This window comes from Tiliqua scincoides, chromosome 1, assembly GCF_035046505.1.
Source record: "Tiliqua scincoides isolate rTilSci1 chromosome 1, rTilSci1.hap2, whole genome shotgun sequence".
In the NCBI taxonomy this organism is placed as follows: domain Eukaryota; kingdom Metazoa; phylum Chordata; class Lepidosauria; order Squamata; family Scincidae; genus Tiliqua; species Tiliqua scincoides.
In genome coordinates this window covers 11539001-11562850 of record NC_089821.1, presented here as the reverse complement: position 1 = coordinate 11562850, position 23850 = coordinate 11539001, and the positions used below count along the sequence as shown (strand labels likewise).

At 43.2% G+C, this 23850-nt stretch overlaps 1 protein-coding gene across 1 annotated transcript in view; it reads right to left on the bottom strand.

Moving 5' to 3' along the window:
• RYR3 (ryanodine receptor 3) overlaps window positions 1-23850 on the bottom strand; it is a 296319-nt gene that overhangs the window by 136269 nt on the left and 136200 nt on the right. Inside the window, exons 40-45 of the mRNA XM_066612315.1 lie at window positions 10611-10884; window positions 9188-9302; window positions 5645-5774; window positions 3249-3352; window positions 1204-1339; window positions 112-292 (exon numbers count right to left, since the gene is read on the bottom strand). Of these exons, the coding sequence (XP_066468412.1) occupies window positions 112-292; window positions 1204-1339; window positions 3249-3352; window positions 5645-5774; window positions 9188-9302; window positions 10611-10884 (940 nt within the window). The remainder of the gene's footprint in view (window positions 1-111; window positions 293-1203; window positions 1340-3248; window positions 3353-5644; window positions 5775-9187; window positions 9303-10610; window positions 10885-23850) is intronic.

The following is a 23850-nucleotide window of genomic DNA, read 5'->3' as shown; positions in this document are numbered from 1 at the left end:
GCTGCAGGTTATCATTATGAATTTAATAAACTACAGTAATTTCAAGCCTCTGTCTCATGTCCTTCTTGGGGGGTGCTGGTGTAAGACTGAAAATATTTTTTGTTTACTCACAGCTCTCTCTTATATCCCTGAGAAGGAAGATCAAGAGTTGGGTTCTCAGATATCTTAATTGCTCCTTGCATGGCAGCCAACAAGCCATTTCCCCCCTCTCCTCTCAGAGCTGGTCCAAAACATTCTGGGCGCCGAATAAGAAGCTTGACAACAACACTAGCATTTTCCTCTACACTTTCACCTACAAACAAAATAGTTGAATAATAAAGTAAAAAAAAAAAAGTGAATGCTACAAATTAATTTTGTTTTTTACATTCAGATTTGACACACTGAGGGCGCAATCCTAACCCCTTATGTCAGTGCTTTCCAGCACTGGCATAGCGGTGCCAATGGAACATGTGCTGCATCCTGCAGTTGGGTGTCACTCACAGAGGCCTCCTCAAAGTAAGGGAATGTTTGCTTCCTTATCTCAGAGCTGCATTGCCCTTATGTCAGTGCTGGAAAGCACTGACATAAGGGGTTAGGATTGCGCCCGAAATGAATTAGTTCAGTAGTGTAGTTAGAGGGGGTGCAAAGCACTAAGTTTTGCAGGCACCTGAATGCACCATGCAAGGGTTCCTTCCCCTTCCCCTTTGGAGCCCTTCCCAGCGGTGAGAGCAAAACAAAGGTGAACACCTGGTTCTGAACAGGAGGGGCCCCTTACATGGCGCATTCAGGCACCTGCAAAACTTAGTGCTTTGAACCCCTCTAGCTACACTATTGAATTAGTTTGCTTTGATGGCTTTGCACATAACAGATGCTTTTTTACAATGTCAAGATGCGGTTTCTCTGAAACAGGAGTGGGTGGGAAAGACTGTGCAGAGGAAGTAGGAAAGGAGCATTCAGAATAAAAAATGAGATGGAGCCAGTGCCATTTATATATGGATAGTTATATAAAGTCTTCAACGACCAGATGCATTACCCAGTCCAGATCTGTGAATTCACCACACATCTTCAAGTTTTCACTATGCAAAGTGATAGATAGAAACTTATTAAAAACAGCTTGGGTGGCAATTCTTGAGGCTTTGCCCTATGATTTGCTATGCTGAGGTAGCAACTCATACATTCCAGTTCTCAAATGCATTTTTCAGGCATTGACATATTTAAACTTACCATTGACAAAAACTGCAAATCTTAAGAAGGATAGATAACGTTCACCCTCTATTGGATTCCAACCAATGTCGGGATATCCTGTTGCTAAAAGCATTGGGCAGCTCTGAAGTCCACAACCTGCCAAATAGGTTACAACCTGTCCAATACAAACATGGATATAATTACTACTGAGGGGTAAGTTCAAAAGAATCAAAAATACATAGTAGGAGGCACAAGTTACATGCATACTTAAGAAAATCTGGAGTGACTGAAAGACTCTAGATTTCCCAAAAGGAACTCTGAGGCTGCCATCACTCTTTCATCAGCCAACAAGAGGGCAGAGCAGAGTGGCTAGGGCCCTATGGGCATGTGGTTGGTGGTTGGCAACCTTCAGTCTCGAAAGACTATGGTATAAGCCTACAGCACCTGGTATTCCCAGGCAGTCTCCCATCTAAGTACTAACTAGGCCTGACCTTGCTTAGCTTCCAAGATCAGACAAGTTCAAGCATGTGCAGGGTAACAGCACAAACCCAGCTAAACCTGACTTCTGGAGCTGGGTACTGCTGCATATGGTCAGCATATGGTAATTCCTGCATATAATCAGTGTTCAGTCAACGCCAACAGTACTGCTGGTGACCTGGTGGAGAGGAAGGCCTAAATTCAAGGGGAAACTTTCCTTTTCCCCAAAAGAGGCAATCAGCACTGACAAAATTTAAAACATGAACCACTTTGTCTAATGGACGTGTGTGTGTGTGTGCGTGTGTGTGTGTGTGTGCGCGCGTGTGTGTGTGTGTGCGTGTAAGCTGAACCACAGTGGGCTCTCCTTATCCATGGGTTTGGGACCCGCAAATTTGGCTCAACACGGGACCCAGTCCATGCAGGATGCCTCACTGTACTTCCTGAGAGGTGCAGTGAGGCCCTTTCCATGGATTTCAATACCCACAGAAATTGGTTGCAAGCCACCAGCCAGGAAAGTCCTATCTCTGCCCCCTTAAGGGGCAAGGAGGAGTGAAAGCAGCAATGCAATCGCCAGGATCCTGCCACTGCTGGGGACAAAAGTGCTTTTTGTTTTTGTTTTACTTACCAGGAGTAGCAGCAGCCTCCAGGAAGGGTGGATGGGGAGAGCCTATAGATGCCCCTGCAGGGCTCCACAAGCTTCAGAATGTCTAAATGTCCTCAGAAATCAGAAGTGGATTGCGATTGCTACTTTTAGACATTCTGAGGCTTGGGGAACCCTGTGAGGCATCCGCGGGCTCCCCACACTCCCCAGAAGACCAGTGCTGCCCCTGGTAAATTAAAACAAATGAACACCCTTTCATCCCTAGCAGCGGTGCAATCCTGGAGGTTGTGTTCTGTCTTCCACCCTCCCCCGCAAAGACTTACAGAATTCTCAACTTCTACGGAGAAGTTCAGGAACCATTGTTCTAGAGACAGGATGATACATGCTACTTTTTAAAGTTAAAATGTTACTGGCTTCTTCACAATTTCTTTGCCAAATTGGATCTGTGTGGAACATCAATGTATTAATTTCAGAATAACCTCAAAAATCACAAGATATAGAAGGTTCTTATTAACATCTCGAATTTTAGATGTGTTAGAAAAGAGAACATTTACTATTTTCTACATTTTAATATCTATGCTATTTTCTCTTTTTTTCCCCAAAGTGATTTGTCATAAAACATATAATTTTCTTCCTTTGTAACTTGAATATATATAACCACAAATAGAGAAATCAGATAAACGGTACTATTTTTGTACTGCTTGTACTACGTTATGCAAGTTTAAGTATAAATGTACCTAGTGATGCCTAAGGACCTAACCCTATCCAACTTTTCAGTGCCAATGCAGCCACAATGCAGCCCCAAAGTAAGGGAACAAACACTCCCTTATATCCAGGAGGCCTCTGTGACCGTCCCCTCAATGTAGGACGTAGTGCACACCCCATTGGCACAGCTGCATCAGAACTGGAAAGTTGGATAGGATTGGGCCCACAGTCTCATTATGGCAAGATAGGAGTAAAAGAAAAACAGAGACACAGAGGAAAAATTAATACCATGTGTAATTACCTTTTCCAGGTCTGGCTCCTCTAGTGCAAGTGCAAGCTCATTGTTGTCCATTACAGAGGCAGCTGCTACATCAAGCGGAGTGGAACCCCTCATAGAAGGAGAGGCTAAGGGAAAAAATCCACAATGCACAGTAACCAAACTAAGAAGCTTGCAGTTACCCTCCTTTTACAGCAGAGGGCAGCAGTTGTACTACAGTTTGGATGAAACTCAAACCTATTCTTGAGCTCTGCTTTCCATGGTTCTCTAGGTCAGCAAACTGTACATCTCAGCATATTGGAACTGTTCCAAAACATTTGTAGTGCTTATCTGACACTATCACATTATAATTTCTTTGTATTCATCGTGGAGCTGCACCATACTGTATTTTTTCAAACTTCAATACAAAAATATAAGCCAACTTAAATGGCAAAAAGCATACCTAGCATAGTCAATTGTGGGAATGGTGCATGTACAGTTTCTGCGCAATAAACACGCACATAGGATCCTATTTGTTCCCAATCAATTAGTCCATACTTAATTCAGGGAAATCTAGATATTAAGGACATATATACTATTCACTACTGACAACACTGCATGTATATTTTGCCATTTAAACTTGGAAATATTTTGTGTCCACCTTTAAGAAATGAAGTATGGATTGACACTTAGATGTCTGATTCCCACGTACAAGGTGTGCAAGGAGATACCGAAAGCCAACAGCAAAGCCTATTTTACTATATGATCAAAATGGCCATTACTTTCTGAAATATCCATGCACTTTTCTTTGATTTGCCATACTAAAAACTTTGCAGGCTGACAGAAAAATGGCATTAGTATTCTCTAAATGTGACTGGGAAGCCCAATCCTATCAATGAGCTCACCTGTGTTCAGTTACCTAGGATCAGACCTGGAGAATGCCACAGCCAGTGGGGCTGACTGAAGTTGGGAACTGAGTCCCTGACTTGACACCACCGCAGCATCTTTCCTGTTTCACCCCCAACCCCTTTTCTTTTTGTATAATGTCCATTATTACATTATTATGCATGCAATCCTAACCAACCTTCCAGCATTGACCAAGCTGCAAAGCAGCCCCAAGGTAAGGTAACAAACATGCTCTGACTTTAAGGAGACCTCCTCTACTGCCTCCCCACTGCAGGATGCAGTGCATGCCTCGTTGGTACAGCTATGTCAGTGCTGGAAAGTTGGTTAGGATTGCACCCTATGTCATTTTTCAAGTTAGCAGTGCCTAGGTGTTTTAAGTGTCTAACACAACAGTTTAATAACAAAGGCATACTTTGCTACAACTACTGCACTAATGTAGCACAGCATGTATTGATCAGGTTACATTCACATCACGTCATCTTGTGCATCCTAAGGGCCTTTACCCACAATACATCTAGCTCTGTGTACATAATGCCATTTGCCTTTCTTTCTTTTTTTAACTCTAGACTGGCAAATAAGGAAGAATTGGATGGCATGCTTATTTGCCTAGAGGAAAATACTGTTTTCGTTGTGTCTAACGCATTCGTGTAGAATCAGGCTATTAGATCTTTGGTTCCTAGCTATATTTAAGTCAAGGCAAAGCAATATCACAAAAAACAAGGATTTAATTCTTCTCTCATGGTATTTGAATGACAAGGATTAACTCTTTATATGTATAATTCAATTTCCAGCATCTAACAGCCCAGTCCTATGGTTTCCAACCCACCGATGCAGCTGGGCCAAAATGGCTCACACAGCATCCTGCGGTGGGGGGACGACAGTCCCAGAGGTCTCTTGTTGGTAAGGGAACCAATGTTCCCTTACCTGAGATCAAGTCTTTGTGGCGTACATAGGTGTACTTGAACCTGTGCCAGTGAAATTGCTGGAATAGGTCTTTGTGGACCTGTACCACAGGATCAAATCCAGGAACAGGGTTTGGTTTCAGTGGCCACTGAACCCACCAAATCTGCCCCCTTCCTGGACATGATCTACCCCAGTTGCTGTCCTGTTTCCACCTCCCCCACCTTACCCCTTCCACCCTCCACCACCTTATCCTGTCCCATCCCACCTTTCCTGCCATCCCACCTGTGCCAGTGGGTCTGCAACGACCAGTGCACAGGGGAAGGCTCCAGCCTTCTCACTGGCGCTCTGACAACGTGGGACTCCGCACACTGCCAAAAGGGTTTTTACAACTGCCATAAGGTAGTTAACACTAGCAGAACACTCATTCCACCAGAGTTAAGAGCTCAATAGGTTTGGGCTCTAATGCTACTGAAAATTGGGCGGGGGGGGGCGTAACCACCATTCTTTACATTAACAGAATTAAATAGAATTTAAACTTCAAATCAAGATCATGCCTGGGCTTATTAGGAAATAATAAACTAATCTTGTGAAAATGCAAACAGGTAATCAACTGTTGAGATTATTTGGCATACCTAGTCCCACGCTGCTATTTTCAAGTAAGTAGCTTAGATGCTCAAACATGGCCTTTTGATTTTGACGACTGATTCGACAGAAATAACATAGGAACCGACAACAACTTGCCACCATTTTGGGAAAGGCAATCTGTGAAAGAAAAACATTGACAAAAAAAGAGAAGTAGTGTTAATTTCTGCTCAAGTTTCTTATGAACAAATACATGGACTTCATAGTAACAGACCCATTCTACATTCGAAGTTTCCTTTGACAATGAAACAATGTGGAAAGACTTTCATGCATTCCCTGTCCTGGCCATCGACTATATCAGCACTTCCCAATCTTTGTGGCTGCAGATGTAGCACATGGCTCCCAGAAGTAACTGATGATGACATCACTGTCAGTCACTTCCAGTTGTTATACCATAACACCCTGACATCAGGACTGACCAGAGATAAGAGAGAATAAGGCAATAAGAGATGACTGATCAAGTTTGAAGGTCAACAAATTATCCAAAGAGGAAAAGATAACATGAGATTGGTAGACAGATGGAATCCAAGAGGAGGAGGGAGTGATGCAGCGAAAGCCATCATCCAAAAAGGATGAGTCAGCAAAAAGGATTAAAAAGAAACCCAAGAGATTAGTTCATTGGTAACAACCAAAAAATGAGGCAACGCCTGCATGTCAGAAACAGTGTTTTGGTGGGCCTTCCTATGCTCTAGAACACAGTCGGCCCAGGGGTCAAATCTGGACCCTCGGAGGATTTTATCCAGTCCATGAGTTTCCCCAGCATCTCAGAGCTAAAAATAGCTCAAAAGACACACTTCTGAGTTTCCCAGCATGGGTATATATAACATTCAGACACCAGAGGTGCTGAATATAACACAATGTAATGGAAAGAAATTATTCCATTACACTGCATGACATTCAGCACTTCTAGTGGCTAAATGAGATATATACTGATGGTGGGAGACTGGGAATATAAATATAAACACAAATTAAAGTTAATGTCTTTGTCAAACTTATACGGAGCAGAAACTGAGACAAAAATAAGTTTGTGATTTGAGTCGTAGCTTACTTGATGCTTTTTCAAAATCCATTCCCCCCTCTTCCTGTGCAAGTCAATTTTGTCCTCTGACCCCTTCCTTCCACCCCACCTACTTATTATAGTCAATCAAACTCTCAGCATGTCAGTTCTCCATGTATGTATTAGTTATTTATTTTCTGGCCCTTGACACCAAGAAAGATATATAAAGCTTCCCTTGCACCGAAAATTTTGGAGACCCCTGTTTTAGGAGGCAAGAGGTCCCTTGAATGACATCATGGAAACTCAAATGTAAGTACATTCCCATGCCTGGGCTACATTTAGGAAAGGGCAAAATCAGTATTTCTGTCTAACAGTAAAAGCATTAAGATGTTACATCTCAGTCACTCCCATCACAGAGGGCATGTTTGGGTCAGTAGTCAAAACCATTAGCAATTTTCTTTTGCCATTTTAAAATATTTGTTACACATATTTGCCAGCCCAAGTAAAGACTCGCAACTATTCAAGTGTCAAGTTGCAGATTGGCACAGTCAGCCTCCTAAAATATCAGCAGTGAAGTAACATTAGAATTCTGTGGCTTAAACATGAGTAAATGGCATGCCACTGAATCTACTGCTGCTAGCACCATCCAACTATTCTATTTACCCAACCATTTCAACACATTAACACTTGAATGCTTCCTGGCAGTGTATTAAAAGGTGTGAACAATATATGCCATCTTGTATTTCTCCTTCATCCTTTTTTCAATTAGAAAAAAAAAGAGAGAAAATAATTTTTATCATTTATTATTTTCACTACTTAGGTCAGGATAAAATTGTTGGCTTCTGTATACGTGTGTATACAGTAAAACCCAACCATAATGCACCCTTCAATAACATAAAATTGGATTTAAAAAATTGGTGATTCACTCCCGTCCTCTGCCACGTCCCTGTTCCTAATCCCAGTAGTGAGATTAGGAGTGGAGGCAGGATAAAAGGGGAGCCTGGAAGGAATGAAGTGACTGCCTTGTTATCATTTGGGACTTTTTTTTAGTTCAGTGTACAGTTAGTTGGGTACTACAAAAGTTTCACTATCTTAATACAGTCAGACCTTGTTTGGAGCAAAGATTATGTTCTGTGTTCATTGCGTAGAGCCAAAAATCATGTACAGGTTGAGCCTGCTTATCCATGCATTTTGTATCCGTGAATTTGGCTCAACGCGGGTCCCCTGGAACCACACTGAGCCAGATTTGGCACAACTTGAACCCTCCGAAGGCGACCAGGGCTGAGCTCCAGTTGCCTCCAGAGGGAGAATGGAGGGCTGGGGAGGCTGTACACAATGCTCAGAATCCCTTCTAAGGTCTGTAGCATCAGACCTCTACTGTCCCCACTTCCTAATGCTGAAAAGCCAGTATGACAGAGACCTCTATTGCCTCCACTTCCTGCTGTTTTAACTTCACAACAAATTTCAAATAAATGCAAACTTGAAGTAAAATGAAAAGCTAAATATATTTATATTAAAAGCTAACTATACATATCACCAATGTAATGGTGCACAACCCAGTCCTACCTAACTCCCTGCATGGTGTCTGCTGTATCCTGAGAGGAAGTTTTGGTCTTTATCCAATATCTACTGCAAGAAATACAGTCAATTCTCATTTACTGCCTGGAAATTCACTTCCTAGGGTTAGGTTAGGCAAGGGTTAGGTTCCTATTGAAATTCACTATTCCTAGATAAGTCAGTTTGCAGATAATGAACCATTGATACTATGGGATCAATGGAATTAGGTACAAGGGGCAACCTGGGCAAGGAAGGGGTAACTTTTCTGCCATCAGAAGAATCTAGCAGAGACCCTCAGGAAGCCAGCAGTGCAGACCCCTTTAAAATGACTGGTGGAAGCTTTCAAAGTGGTCATAGACGCCATTCTGAAGATCTCTGCATAGTGGATACTGAGAACAGAGGCACAGATAATGGGAGAAGGTAGCAAATCTCCCCCTCGCAGATAAGCAAATTTGCAGATAGTGAATTTGCATATCAAGAGAACGAATGTATTGCCTTTAAAAACCCAATGAATGTTACTCTCTAACATTTATTCCATGTTTAAAGGCAATGTGATATAAATGTTTCCACATAAAAATGTTGAAACTAGAATACATGCAGTGCAATCCTATACATGTTAAATCAGAAGTTCCATTGTCTGCTCAATGGAGCTTACTCCCAGGTAAGTGTGCCTAGGATTGCCATATAAAACTCTTAAATCAACCCTGCTATATATCATAGTAATCTCTCTGTCCAGCATATGCTAAATATACCATTCTTGTATTGGCAACCTTCAGTCTCGAAAGACTATGGTATCGCGCTCTGAAAGGTGGTTCTGGCACAGCGTCTAGTGTGGCTGAAAAGGCCAATCCGGGAGTGACAATCCCTTCCACACCGGGAGCAAGTGCAGTCTGTCCCTGGTCTGTCTCATTGACCTGTAATTTCTTCCAGCTGAAGGTGGCATCCTTTGCAAACATTATAAGCATAACACTGAAATTACCTGGGACTTGTCTCCTCCAAGTACGTTTACCATTACTTCCATGACAGTCTCATGCATGCCCAGGACTCTCATTAAATTAGGATGCTGATAAAAGACTTTGTTGTTCATTATATCTCTAAATGGAATAAGAAAAAAAAAATACAATAAAAACACTCATTTTTTCTTTTGCAGAATCAGGGTCCTAGGATGCAAAATTCTTGAGTTCAGAATTCAAGAGCAAGTACATAGGTAGGAACGTGAATATTCTAATTCGAAGGTTATAACAAACATTACATGGTGACTATTAAGAGCGAACTAGCTCTTTCTCTTGTGCTCCAACTGAGCTCATAGATTAGTGGTTAGGGCACATGCTCCAAATGCAGAACCAGTGGCATAGCTAGTGATCATGTAGCCTGGTGCCGAGCTCAAAATGATGCCTCACAAATGAAATCATGCCCGGGCTTCAAAAAAACTGAAAATGGGGGAAAATCTGCTTCCTCCCCTAAGCCGCTCACTGACTACTTGCTCTGCCACGTCCCACCAGGTTCCCCCCCATATTAACACCTTACTGGTTCCCTGCTGTATCATAACAACACCTAATTGGCTATTGGACTAATCAGTCTCATTAGTCAGTTTTGAGTGAAGAAATCCAGTTTTTGCATTACTACATAATGCAGTAGTGTTTTTATTTTCTGGTTATTTGGCTATAACTTTTGATAGAATACAGATATTTTGATGCAGTTTGTTTCATTGCATTCTGCATTAAGGTCTGCATCAAGTAAATACGAAGGTTGTCACAAGTTTGTCCATTAGTTTCAAGCTCAGGTTGTTGCCCCCCTAAGCTTGTTGCCTGGTGCTATTGCTACCCCTGCACCCCCTAAGCTACACCATTGTGCAGAACACCTCAGATATAGATCCCTGTTATCCTGGTGAGCTATTGCTATTAGAGTGGATAGTTCTGAACGAGGCAGACTGAATCAATATAAGACAGATTTGTATGTCCAACACTATTGCATTTAAATAGGGTAGCAATTTTCAACCTTTTTCATCTCACAGCACACTGACAAGGCACTAAAATTGTCAAGGCACACCATCTGTTTTTTTGACAACTGACAAGGCACACCACACAGATAGCAGGGCTCACATCTCCCAGTGGCCCTACTAATAAATGATCCTCTCCCAAACTCCCGCGGCACACCTGCAGACCACCCACAGCACACCAGCGTGCCACGGCGCAGTGACTGAAAATGGTTGAAACAGGGTGAGCATGAAGCCTACTGTACTTACCAAATATAATTTAACCCAGACAATTTCTGTGTTAACGATACAAAATCCATGGTTTAAAGCCAGAACTACAGCAATGAACTCAAGAAGCATAGCTCATACTCCAGTACTGAATTTATATTTAAGATGTTAAAGGAATATGAAGACAGTTATTTCATACCCTAGGCCATTAATCATAAGCAATTCCTCTTCTTTTCCCATTCTGACACTGAGAAGGGAGCGGATTTGACCCAGTGCTGCCAATAAGTTGATGGTATCCTGCACGGAGACGGCGCTTATAGTGTAGGACTTCTTCAGGGCCTGCAGGAGCTCCCCAATGCTGTCATACTGCTTTCGAAGGAGGTTGAACATAATACAAACTAATTCTGGATCTTGAATTTGATCTTCTTGAGCCCAGCGAACCATTGTTTGAGATATCAGCTCCTTCAAAGTTGCTGAAATGGAAGAGGGGAAGGCAGGGGAGAGAGAGAGAAGAAAAATATTCCCAAATGAAAAGGTATTTCAAAGAATTGTTTGACATCAGTCACCTAGACACTCAAGTAACAGCAATTATCCCAAATAACTCAGCAAAGATAATGGCCAAGATTCAACCTCTCTATACATTAATGAAAAATTTTTTCTATATGTGCATTGCATCCTTGTGCAGAGGGAAGTCAGTCTGCAAGGCTGTATGTATTGAATTGTGCCTGTTGTGGTGCATTACGCTTGCCATCCTCACCATCAGCATTCTTCAGGCCATCAAGAAAATCAGACAGGTAGCTTCCTTCCTCACTCTTCTCTCATTTCATCTCCATGTCTCCCTCCCCTCCCTCCTTCCTGAAAACCTCAGAGAAGCTTCAGCCTAGCACTCTAGTTCAGCTACTTCAAACCCTTTTCATCTCATTGCACACTGACATGGTGCTAAAATCGTAAAGGCACACCATCAATTTTTAAATAATATAGCATTTTAAAAAATGATAGCATTAAGATTGTGTTTAAAGTTCAATAATATTTTAATAATTGTGTTGATTAGTGTTTCAGTTTCAGTCCTCTATTATTTCTGATTTCTGTCAGCTCATCTTCTTCTGCATCAATTAATTCAGCTAACTCAAATTCGCTAACTCAATTCAGCTAACTTCGGCTAATTCGCATCTCAAAAAGGATACAGTGGAAATGGAAAAGGTGCAAAACAGGGCAGCTAAGATTATTGCTGGGCTGGGGCACCTTCCTTACGAGGAAAGGCTACGGCGTTTGGGCCTCTTCAGCCTAGAAAAGAGACGCCTGAGGGGGGACATGATTGAGACATACAAAATTATGCATGGAAAGGATAAAGTGGATAGAGAAATGCTTTTTACACTCTCACGTAACACCAGAACCAGGGGACATCCACTAATATTGAGTGTTGGGAGAGTTAGAACAGACAAAAGAAAATATTTCTTTACTCAGCGTGTGGTTGGTCTGTGGAACTCCTTGACACTGGATGTAGTGAAGGTATCTGGCCTGGATGCAATAAAGGGGTATTGGACAAGTTTCTGGAGGAAAAATCCATTACGGGTTACAAGCCATGATGTGTATGTGCGACCTCCTGATTTTAGAAATGGGCTATGTCAGATGCAAGGGAGGGCACCAGGATGCAGGTCTCTTGTTATCAGGTGTGCTCCCTGGGGCATTTGGTGGGCCGCTGTGAGATACAGGAAGCTGGACTAGATGGGCCTATGGCCTGATCCAGTGGGGCTGTTCTTATGTTCTTAACTACAATTCCCAGGAAGCCTTGCAGGTCTTTTGTTAGCTGGTGTGCTCCTTGGGGCATTTGGTGGGCCGCTGTGAGATACAGGAAGCTGGACTAGATGGGCCTATGGCCTGATCCAGTGGGGCTGTTCTTATGTTCTTAACTACAATTCCCAGGAAGCCTTGCAGGTCTCTTGTTAGCTGGTGTGCTCCTTGGGGCATTTGGTGGGCCGCTGTGAGATACAGGAAGCTGGACTAGATGGGCCTATGGCCTGATCCAGTGGGGCTGTTCTTATGTTCTTAACTACAATTCCCAGGAAGCCTTGCAGGTCTCTTGTTATCTGGTGTGCTCCCTGGGGCATTTGGTGGGCCGCTGTGAGATACAGGAATCTGGACTAGATGGGACTATGGCCTGATCCAGTGGAGCTGTTCTTTTGTTCTTAACTCGAATGCACTTAACACAAACAGATCTCTCACCCAAAAGGAGAATGCATTAAGTAATGGGAAATACTTGTCAATGTTGAAAATACCTTTCAGTGTTTTTACTCAGTAGTGACAAACTTTGGGCGCAATCCAAAGTGCACCCTATGCCAGCCGTAAAGCACATTTTCACCCCTTTGAGGGGAAGCCAGGCCGGCACTCTGAGAAGCACCTGTCTGTGGAGGCTGACATAAGCCTCCATGCCAGCTTCCCCTCAGCCGCCTCTGTCGGCCCGCCTGCGCCGACACAAGAGGAAAAGTTAGATGGGGGGGCGGGGAGTAAGAGAGAGGGAGGTGTTCCTGGGCAGGGGAAGGGCGGGCAATGGGCGGCCCCGGGGGCAGTTATGCCGGATCCCAACCCCCATTCCCAGGGAGAACGGAGTGGCTTCAAGCCAATCCGCTCTCCTTGGACTTGCGCCACCTGCAGAGGTGGTGCAAGTTCAAGGAGATCCATTGTGGCCAGCAGCCCTTACCCAGGGGTAAGGGAAAGAGTTTCCTCTTACCTCTGGTTGAGCCACTTCTGACCACAATCCTGCGCTGGATATAGCGCAAGCCTCCTAGCTTGCCTGTTCCAGCACAGATTAGGACTGCGCCCTTTGTAGAATTAAATGGACAAGATTTCTGTCATCTTACAATGCAACCAACTGGCTGCTTCCAACAAGCTACAACCATCCCTCGTTTGGGTTTAGGATTGGTCTGCTTGGCTGCCACTTAAGCATTTCCCGACTTCTGATGGTGTATATTAAAACCCATTTCTGACCAGTCTACAGGTGTGCACATTTGATCTCCGTTGCATACATGCAACATTGGGCAGAAATGGCTTAAATAGACCCACCCTTCCATCTTTGGATGGCACTGCTGAGCCACTTAGATTTTAACATGGCCTTTGAAATAACACAGTGAGGCAAAGTAGCCGCATAGGTTAAAACATGTGTATGTTCTTTTCCTAGGAAAGGTCACAGAATACTAATATATCTACTAATATAGTCACAGCACAATGGTTGAAAATAGTTCCTCTAGATTCCTTCCCTACTTTGCTTTACTTGTCTCCTTTCTTATTTTTCAGGTATATTCTTATGAGCTTGTTGGACACTGAAGCCTCTCTTCCTGCAGAACCAGCACCTTGACTACGAAACTATCTCACCAGATACTTTGCCTTTGGCCTCATTCTTCCTGTCTTGCCTGCAGCCACACTGGTGGTGCACCTAGTGATTTATTTTTCTTCCAAATCATGTGGCATCAGCCCAAACCATCTACCCACAGATGAAGCCATGTTCCTGGATCACCACTGTATTCTGTGGAGGGGGGGAGCAGTCATGGTGGCTTCTTCCAGTTAAAGAAACATTTTTCCTTTGCCCCAGAGTAAGCCTCAATGGGTCTACTCAGAGCTGTGACAGCAATTTTGCTGGTTCAAGTCTGAGAGGACCCGGGTAGGTAAAGGCCAAGAAGGGGGAAAAGATATTGGCAGAGCTGCTGTTGCTTATAACCAAACCTTCCCACCCTCAAAACACACCCATCCCCACCCCGGTTCCTGTCCTGCCCACCAAAACAAAATACCACATTTGGGCTCCCACGGAGGCACCTATTGTCCAACCAACCACTCACAATTTGAAGTGACAGCCAGGGTACCCTCTGTTGTGCAATGTATTTTCCAAGGGTCGTAAGGCATATTGCACCACTGCAGGATATGCAGCAGCCCCACAGGATATGCCATTGGACCCTCTTAATCTTTTAACTGGATAAAGCAAGAGCCCAGAGATCGGTTCCAGGTTGTTCTCTTATACAGTTTCCCTTTATCTGATCCCTAAAGGACTTCAAAGAACAAAGAAGATCATCATTTTTGCCTGATTCATTTCAGAGGTTTGGAAATTGATTAAAAACCAGTACAGGTACGGATACTCCCGCTATCCACAGATATGACATCTGCAGTTTCGGTTATCTGCTGTTCCCATGGATACCCAACAATCACTAAAAGCGCATAGAAAGTAAAGAAAAAGGCCCAAAATAGCTTTCCCTTCCGTTATGCAATGAAACTGCTACATTTTGAGGGCTCCAAGCAGTCTTCTGAACTCCTCTTCCGGGCCATGCAGAATCCCAGGTCCCTTTGCTCAGGATCACCCCAGAATGCATGGCAGTTTTTATTATTTCAATAATGAGCAGTGCTTTTTTTGTAAAAAAAAAAAAAAAAAAAAAAAGGTGCAGGAACTCACGACTTGTTAATCTTTTATTTATTTATTTATTTTTAAATTTATTTTAAAAGAACTAGAAAATGAGGGGAGATCTTCAAGAGAGAAGAACAAAAAGAGACGGACCACCTCTGGAGCACACACCAAGGATTATATCACGGCTTGTTGCATGTATTTGCAAATATGTAACAACCAAAAAAATTAATTAAAACTTTTAAAGCATTTAATAAATATTGGTTGAAACAATTGATGAAGGCAAAATATAAAAAAATGATTACATTACATCACTCTACAGATTTGTTTGAACCCAAATCAATTGGCACACAGGGGAGAGGGGGCACAAAAGATGGGTTAATTAATTGATTAATAAACAAGTTATGGATCAAAAATCATGTGGTCACATACCCTCTATTGGCTCAAGACATTGAAACATGATTGGTGCAAAAAAAAAAAGAGAAATATGTGATCAGATAACAATGAATGCGCAATATAAGCACACAAGGGGGGGAGCAGAAGAATAAACACAAGAGATGAATTGTAAAATAGATAAATTATATAATACCGGAATATAATCTATTTTACAACTCATCTTGAACCAATAGAGGGTGTGTGACCACATGATTTTTGATTCATAACTTCATAACTTAATCAATTCATTAACCCATCTTTTGTGGTTCCCCCTTTCCCCTGTGTACTATGTCCCCATTCCCCATTATAATAATAGTGATTATTAAATATAGTCTAAAAAAACCAAAAATTAATAGACAACAATGGAATACATATTTCCTAAGTGTTGTTATAATGCAGCAAGGACACTTAAGCTTCTCCATTTATAGTTAAAAACCTAAATCTCCTGTTGATGACATTACAAAGCTACTAAATTATTAGTAATAATTTTTGCTTAATTAATTTAGATCAGCCAAGCCTTATATTAATAACTATAAAAATGAATGAATTACTTGCTTCTGAGTAGACCTGCATAGGCTTGGGCTGCAATCCCATCCACATTTTCCTGGGAGTAAGCCCCACTGAACACAAGGGGACTTACTTCTCAGTACACCTGCATAGGCTTGGGCTGCAATCCCATCCACATTTTCCTGGGAGTAAGCCCCACTGAACACAAGGGGACTTACTTCTCAGTAGACATGCCTAGGCTGTCCCAGGTGCAGGGGCTGCACCAGCCAGCTTCCTTCCCCCCTCCTCTTGCCAAGCCAGTACCTGGGTGCTGCAACCCGTCTCCTTGGCTTGCTGTCCCTCATCGTCCTCCTCCTCCTCCTCCTCCTCCTCCTCCTCCTCCTCAGCACATGTCCCCACGCCCTCACCGGCTTGGTAGCTGAGCATGGGGAAGCAGAGCGCGGGGAGAGGAAAGGTGGGCTGGGCTCAGGCGAGAGCTGAGTGCGGTGAGGCAGGGGCAGTGCTTTTTTTGTAAAAAAATAAATAAAAGGTGCAGGAACCCACTTACAAGAACAAGTTTAAGATTAACAAGTGTAATCTTTTATTTATTTACCTCCCCACCTAAAAAAAAGAAAAAGAAAAAAAATTATTCCTTACGGGGATTTGAACAACCTCTGGCTCCACAGACCAGCACTTTAGTAACTGAGTCACTGGAAGTCTTAAGCTCAAAGTGTTTGGAACTAATATTTGAGGTGCTGATGGCCACCAGCTGGGCTCAGGACCTTATATATATATTTATTTTTTTAAATTTATTCACATTTTTATACCGCCCTTCCTCCAAAGAGCTCAGAGCGGTTTACACAGCTGCTCCTCCCCTCCTTCTTGTCCTCACAACAACCCTGTGAGGTAGGTGAGGCTGAGAGAAAGTGACTGGCCCAAGGTCACCCAGGAAGCTTTGTGGCTGAGGGGAGATTTGAACCTGGATCATCCAGGTCCAAGTCCACCTCCCAAACCACTACACCATATTAGTTCTGAACACTGTAACTCTAGGCTTTCCTATAGCCCAATGGAGAGAGTGCTGGGCTGTGGAGCACAAGGTTGGAGGTTCGAATCCCTCCTTAGCCAGCAGTGCTGGATGGCGCAGGGAGGGAAAAAAGGTGGGGGCCAGGAGGAGGGTTGGAGGTTTGAATCCCTCCTTAGCCAGCAGTGCTGGGCAGCGCAGGGAGGGAAAAAAAGGTGGGGGCCAGGAGGAGGGGGAAAGGTGGGGGCCAGGAGGAGGGGGAAAAAAGGTGACGGAACGCCGTTCCGGTGCGTTCCATTACAAAAAAAGCCCTGATAATGAGTATTTCAATGTAGTCAAAATGAATTTCTTTGTTAGGAAAACAAAAACCCAGCAGGTTCATATAGCAACAAAATACCGAAGTACCTCTGAAAAATGTATCAGCTTAAGAACATTTCAAAGATTTATTAAGTGGTTAATAAGACTGAACAATTATAAATGGACACATTTACAACATTGTTAACAATTATAAATGGTTCCATTTATTCAGTTTTAATGATATATAAGAAATAAATCAAATTAGATCTCAAGCAGGGCAACATTTAGCAGATGAATTTTTTCTCATTGCTGCAACAATCTGGTGAGGGAACTGCACCGGTGCAACTTTTGTATTCTTCGATTGTTTAAAGATATAGAAACCCTGATCTTTTTCATTTTAAGTCATTTTAAGGCAGATGTAATTTTTTTTTTCATTATGAGTAACATTTTGCACAGACAGTACAGGCGGGAGTCGTTTAACGACCCATATCCAGCGGGGTGGGGGTGGGGTGGGCAGTTTGGGAGATTTCAGAAGGGAAAAGGAATTTAAGTCCCTTTACCCTTCCTTAAGCCTCCTGCTCTGCAAAGGGTCTTCTTGGACCTGCGCCAGCTCTGTGGCTAGCACAAGTTTGAGAAAGGGTGTAGGGAGGCTCAAAAAATGGGATAGGATCTGATGCATGCCACTGTTGCCAGATCCAATCTTTCCCACAGCATTCCCTCCCCAGTTCCTCTCCCTCCCTGCCACCGCCAACGTCTTACCTGCTCTAGTGGGTCTAGGGAGGTCTGCTGATGGATGGGGAGTGCTATGGCCTCTTGAGGCAAAATGGTCACCAATGGAGCCCTTCATTGGCAGCCATTTAATGACAACTCTGTTCTGCTGTCATAAATGGTTGCTCACGACAGCTCAGTCCTGGATAGAATTGGCTACGAGTCATTTTAGAAAGTAATTCTTTCTTTGCAAAGGACTTGGGAAATTTGTACACTAAAAATGCATTGTGGTTTTCTTTGATCTAACAAGCTCAGTTATTGAACCTCAGTGAGCCTTGCAGAAACTGGGTTGTATTGAACAAGAACCTTTGAGATCTCAGGTGCATAAATTAAGATAAACTTCAATGTTTTTTTAAAAAAAAATTAAATAAATTGCTTGGTGCACTTATATATTGTAGCATGTTTTGCTTTGGTCTAGCAAGTTTAGCTCTGACAGCCTTTATCATCAATCTAATTGATTAAGGCAGCATTTCTCAAACTGTAAGTCGGGACCCACTAGGTGGGTCGTGAGCCAATCCCAAGTGGGTTATGTAGCAGGTAGCTCAGCTGCCATTGAAAATACAGAGCTTAAAATAAAGAGTGCAAAGCTGCTGGGCCAGGTGGACTCCTGGTGAGACAGAGGCATGTTACTTTGCCCTAAATAAGCGGGGAAGATGGGACTTCTGGAAAGAGGACTGTGTGGTTGGAGAAGGAGCCAAGTCTGCTTTGACTTCTGAGCTAGAATAATGTCAGCATACATGAGCATGCTGTTTAATGGGACCTTTGTCAGACTGTGGCTTGGGCTTGAAGACTAAATTGATGACACTTCTGGTTACTTCCAGGTTAATGACATCACTTCCATAAGTCCCAACAGACTGTCATTCTAAAAAGTGGCTCCTTGTGCTAAAAGGTTTGAGAACCACTGGGTTAGGGTATTTTAAGGTGAAATTCACAGAGAGATCCAGACGGGGCAATGGTAACAGTGAATCTTAAATCACAATTGATGGCAAGTCTGGACTCAAATAGCATGTGAAGATTATGCAAGCTAGTTATATCAAAGGCTGCTATCTTACACTTGGCTGGAATAACAAAGTAATCACTGAGAAACAACAAGACTGAAAATACCAGAAAAAGCTGTATGATTTGGAAACACAATTTGTACAAACAAGCACACCCAAATAAGCTGCATATATTCTATTGCTACAGAATATATTCTGAAACTACAGCAACATGGCAGTCATTTATAGCACGCACAGTTTTAAATACTAGACCAAAGTATCAAAAATGACAACAAAGAATACCTCAAAGTTGCAAAAATCATATGATGGAAAAGAAGTCTTTTGAAATAGAGAGCTTCTATTAGGTCTTATGATGGTGTCATAAAGCATATTGGGGCATACTTTTAAAATGCAGGATGACCCTCAAAACGAAAGACATATGGTCACCCAAGAGACGATGCATTCCTAAGCCACTCACCCAAACAGGTCAGTGGGCATCTTTGATTCTAAAAGACACGTTTAAGAGTATTTCTCTCAGTACTGTTGACTTAGCCTTATCCAGTCAATGCTGTGGAAGACTTCTAAAATTCAACACTGCTTAAGATTACTGATGCATTTCCAGCAGCATTGTGTGGTGTTTTTATCAGCCTGCCATCTAAACATGCTTAGAATTAACTTGAATAATTCAGTGACATAAATCCCAGCTTGCTCACAATATTATCACAGCTCCAGTGGAGCTGCCCCAATGACAGCTGGAGAGAACCACCAGAAAGACAGACTCATCCATTTCTTATTTCCCATTTTTGTTTTCATTCATTATTATTCAGTTCATTAAGCACTGTAAGAAATAAGGAATGCCATCCTAATTGCCTCTAAGTGATTGATGACTGCCTAGAACAATTTCAGAAAGGGCTCAAGAGAAAAAGTTGGAGAATGCATTCAGTAGAGTTTACATTACTGATGGTTTGAAAGGCAACCCACATTTAACCAACTGTACTGCAAATGAAAACCTAATTGATATGACATTAAGCCTGCTATTCTTGCAATTTCATGGACACTTCCCATTGTTTGAAACTTTTAAAAATTAACTGAAGCATGATTAAATCAGCAGGGTGCATATGTGTTTTAGTGCATTTATAGTAAGATGCACAACTCTTCAGAAAGTCAACGAGAAGAGAGCTTAATCAAGTGCTCCAGTCTTAGATCTATAATTTTTCTAATGTATATTGTATTGGCAACCTTCAGTCTCGAAAGACTATGGTATCGCGCTCTGAAAGGTGGTTCTGGAACAGCGTCTAGTGTGGCTGAAAAGGCCAATCCGGGAGTGACAATCCCTTCCACACCAGGAGCAAGTGCAGTCTGTCCCTGGTCTGTCTCCCTGGCTATGGGCCTTCCTTCTTTGCCTCTTTGCCTCAGACTGCTGGCAAAGTGTCTCTTCAAACTGGGAAAGGCCATGCTGCACAGCCTGCCTCCAAGCGGACCACTCAGAGGCCAGGGTTTCCCACTTGTTGAGGTCCATCCCTAAGGCCTTCAGATCCCTCTTGCAGATATCCTTGTATCGCAGCTGTGGTCTACCTGTAGGGCGCTTTCCTTGCACGAGTTCTCCATAGAAGAGATCCTTTGGGATCCGCCCATCATCCATTCTCACAACATGACCGAGCCAACGCAGGCGTCTCTGTTTCAGCAGTGCATACGTGCTAGGGATTCCAGCACGTTCCAGGACTGTGTTGTTAGGAACTTTGTCCTGCCAGGTGATGCCGAGAATGCGCCGGAGGTAGCGCATGTGGAAAGCGTTCAGTTTCCTCTCCTGTTGTGAGCGGAGAGTCCATGACTCGCTGCAGTACAGAAGTGTACTCAGGACGCAAGCTCTGTAGACCTGGATCTTGGTATGTTCCGTCAGCTTCTTGTTGAACCAGACTCTCTTTGTGAGTCTGGAAAATGTGGTAGCTGCTTTACCAATGCGTTTGCTTAGCTCGGTATCGAGAGAAAGTGTCGGAGATCGTTGAGCCAAGGTACACAAAGTCATGGACAACCTCCAGTTCATGCGCAGAGATTGTAATGCAGGGAGGTGAGTCCACATCCTGAACCATGACCTGTGTTTTCTTTAGGCTGATCGTCAGTCCAAAATCTTGGCAGGCCTTGCTAAAACGATCCATGAGCTGCTGGAGATCTTTGGCAGAGTGGGTAGTGACAGCTGCATCGTTGGCAAAGAGGAAGTCACGAAGACATTTCAGCTGGACTTTGGACTTTGCTCTCAATCTGGAGAGGTTGAAGAGCTTTCCATCTGATCTGGTCCGGAGATAGATGCCTTCTGTTGCAGTTCCAAAGGCCTGCTTCAGCAGGACAGCAAAGAAAATCCCAAACAAGGTTGGTGCAAGAACACAGCCCTGCTTCACGCCGCTTCAGATGTCAAAGGGGTCTGATGTGGAGCCATCGAAGACAACAGTGCCCTTCATGTCCTTGTGGAAGGATCTGATGATGCTGAGAAGCCTGGGTGGACATCCGATCTTGAGGAGAATCTTGAAGAGGCCGTCCCTGCTGACCAGGTCGAAAGCCTTTGTGAGATCTATGAAGGCTAAAATTGCCCCTCTGAAGTCTGCCACAGGCGAGGTCATCCAGGATCGGGCGCAGCAGATGGAACGCTGGGTGCAGCACTACTCTGAGCTATATTCCAGAGAATTTTCTAATGATGTATTTACTTAAGATATTAGTAAGTGTGAACCTTTGAGGACAATGAAATGTTAGTTAGTTGGCAACCTTCAGTCTCGAAAGACTATGGTATCGTGCTCTGAATGGTGGTTCTGGAACAGCATCTAGTGTGGCTGAAGAGGCCAATTCGGGAGTGACAATCCCTTCCACACTGGGAGCAAGTGCAGTCTGTCCCTGGTCTGTCTCCCTGGCTATGGGCCTTCCTTCTTTGCCTCTTTGCCTCAGTCTGTTGGCAAAGTGTCTCTTCAAATTGGAAGAGGCCATGCTGCACAGACTGCCTCCAAGCGGGCCGCTCAGAGACCAGGGTTTCCCACCTGTTGAGGTCCACTTCTAAGGCCTTCAGATTTCTCTTGCAGATTTCCTTGTATCGCAGCTGTGGTCTACCTTGTAGGGTGCTTTCCCTGCACGAGTTCTCCATAGAGGAGATCCTTTGGGATCCGGCCATCATCCAGTCTCATGACATGACCGAGCCAATGCAGGTGTTGAATGAATGAATGAAATACATGCAAAATAATGCAAGATCCATAGGAGGCCTCGTATTTTATGAAGCCATTTCTGCCCAAAGTTGCATATACGCAATAGGGATCAAATGTGTACACCTGTGGGCTGGGCAGAAATGGGTTAAATGGATACATCTACTCCTTGATGGGGGTTTGATGGGGAAAGATTTGTTTGGATTTGTACGTATACAGTAGATATAAATGTACATTACTTTAATGAGAAATAGAACTCGCCATTTCCCTTATGGCAATCCTAATGAGGGCCTGTGCTGGCAGAACACTTGTTCCAACAACATGCTCCTGTTGTAAAAGTGTCATAGCTTTGTAACAGCACCAGGCCTATGAACACTGGTGGGAAGGTGAGATCCTTCCCGCAATGCCGGCAAAGCAGGCCCACCGGAGCAGATAAGTACAGCGTCCGGGTGTGGGACTGAGAGCACTGGCACATGCCATATCCAAACTCTCTTTCCAGGCCTGATTCACCTGCATGGATCAACGCAGACTTGAGCCAGCAATATTGGTGGCACAGGCCTGCGTTTACCCACTGTAGCTGCTGGGGTTTACAAGGGGACTAATGTCCCTTTATCCTGAGGAGATCTCCAGCAGCCAAAAATCCCCTGTGGGATACAGTGGGAGCTGTGCCAGGACTGCTGCAGCACCACACAAGGTTTAGTTAGGACTGACTGCTAGAATATACACTGAAAATTGAGGCATGGTCAAACATTATTTTTAAGAATTAAAACATCTACCAAACACCATGGTAGCAATGAACCACACAATGAACCCAAATTTGCAAATAAGAAAAATGAAGGACTTCCATATACAACCTTCAGTATCTGTTTCTGCCATGGGGGATCCAGCTTTGATAAATACCAAACTGTATATAAATGCTCTTCTGTACCCTTGGATTTCCTAATCAAGGCAGGTTTTCACATTCACAACTATCTTGGTGACAGCTCAAAACACACAAGGGCATATGACTACAGTGCTGTTCATCATGTTCCACACATTCTCTTGAGCATCCACTTGAAGAAGAAGCCTCTTGACTGGGGTATTTGTGTACAGCCATTCTGGTACTATTTTTACAACTTCATAGTTGTAAAATTCATTTTTAGGTGCATTTTCCCATTAGATCAGTGCTTCTCAAACTGCAGGTTGGGACCCACCAGGTGAGTCTCCATTCATTTCAGTGTGTATTTTATTTTCAATATCTTAGAAATGATGCTACCATGGTATGTGACTGCACTTGGGGAAATGTTCAGATCTGTGCTTACAACAGGCTACTATGTATAGTGCATGCTTTTAACAGTGATAGTCAATGGGGCTTACTCCTGGGTAATGGTGGATAGGATGGCAGCCTTTCGGACGTTTGGGGAATTCTTTTAAACAGATCAGCAATTGCTTGGGAGGATTAGGAGGATTCTTTTTTATTTTAAATAAATTCTTAAACTTATACCTATTGCAAACTTTTAATTTACTTAATTACTTGATTTGATTTTGAAACACGGGGGTGTTAAAAATATTTCTGCTTGATGACGTAACTTCCAGCCATGATGTCTCTTCCAGGTTAATGGCATCACTTCCTGTGGGTTCCAACAGTCATTTGAAAACGTGGGTCGTGGTGCTAAAATGTTTGAGAACCACTACATTAGATGCTTCCGTTGTCTGGATGCAGTGATGTGCGCATTGGTATGGAGATTTAGATGTAAGAGAGTGAGCATGAGACCTTTTTTTTTTTTTTTAACTATGAAATCAGAATTGGAGAAAGTCTTTGCATTTTCTTGTACCAATTACTTTTTTTTTTCACATTTTTATACCCCCCTTCCTCCAAAGAGCTCAGGGTGGTGTACACAGCTGCTCCC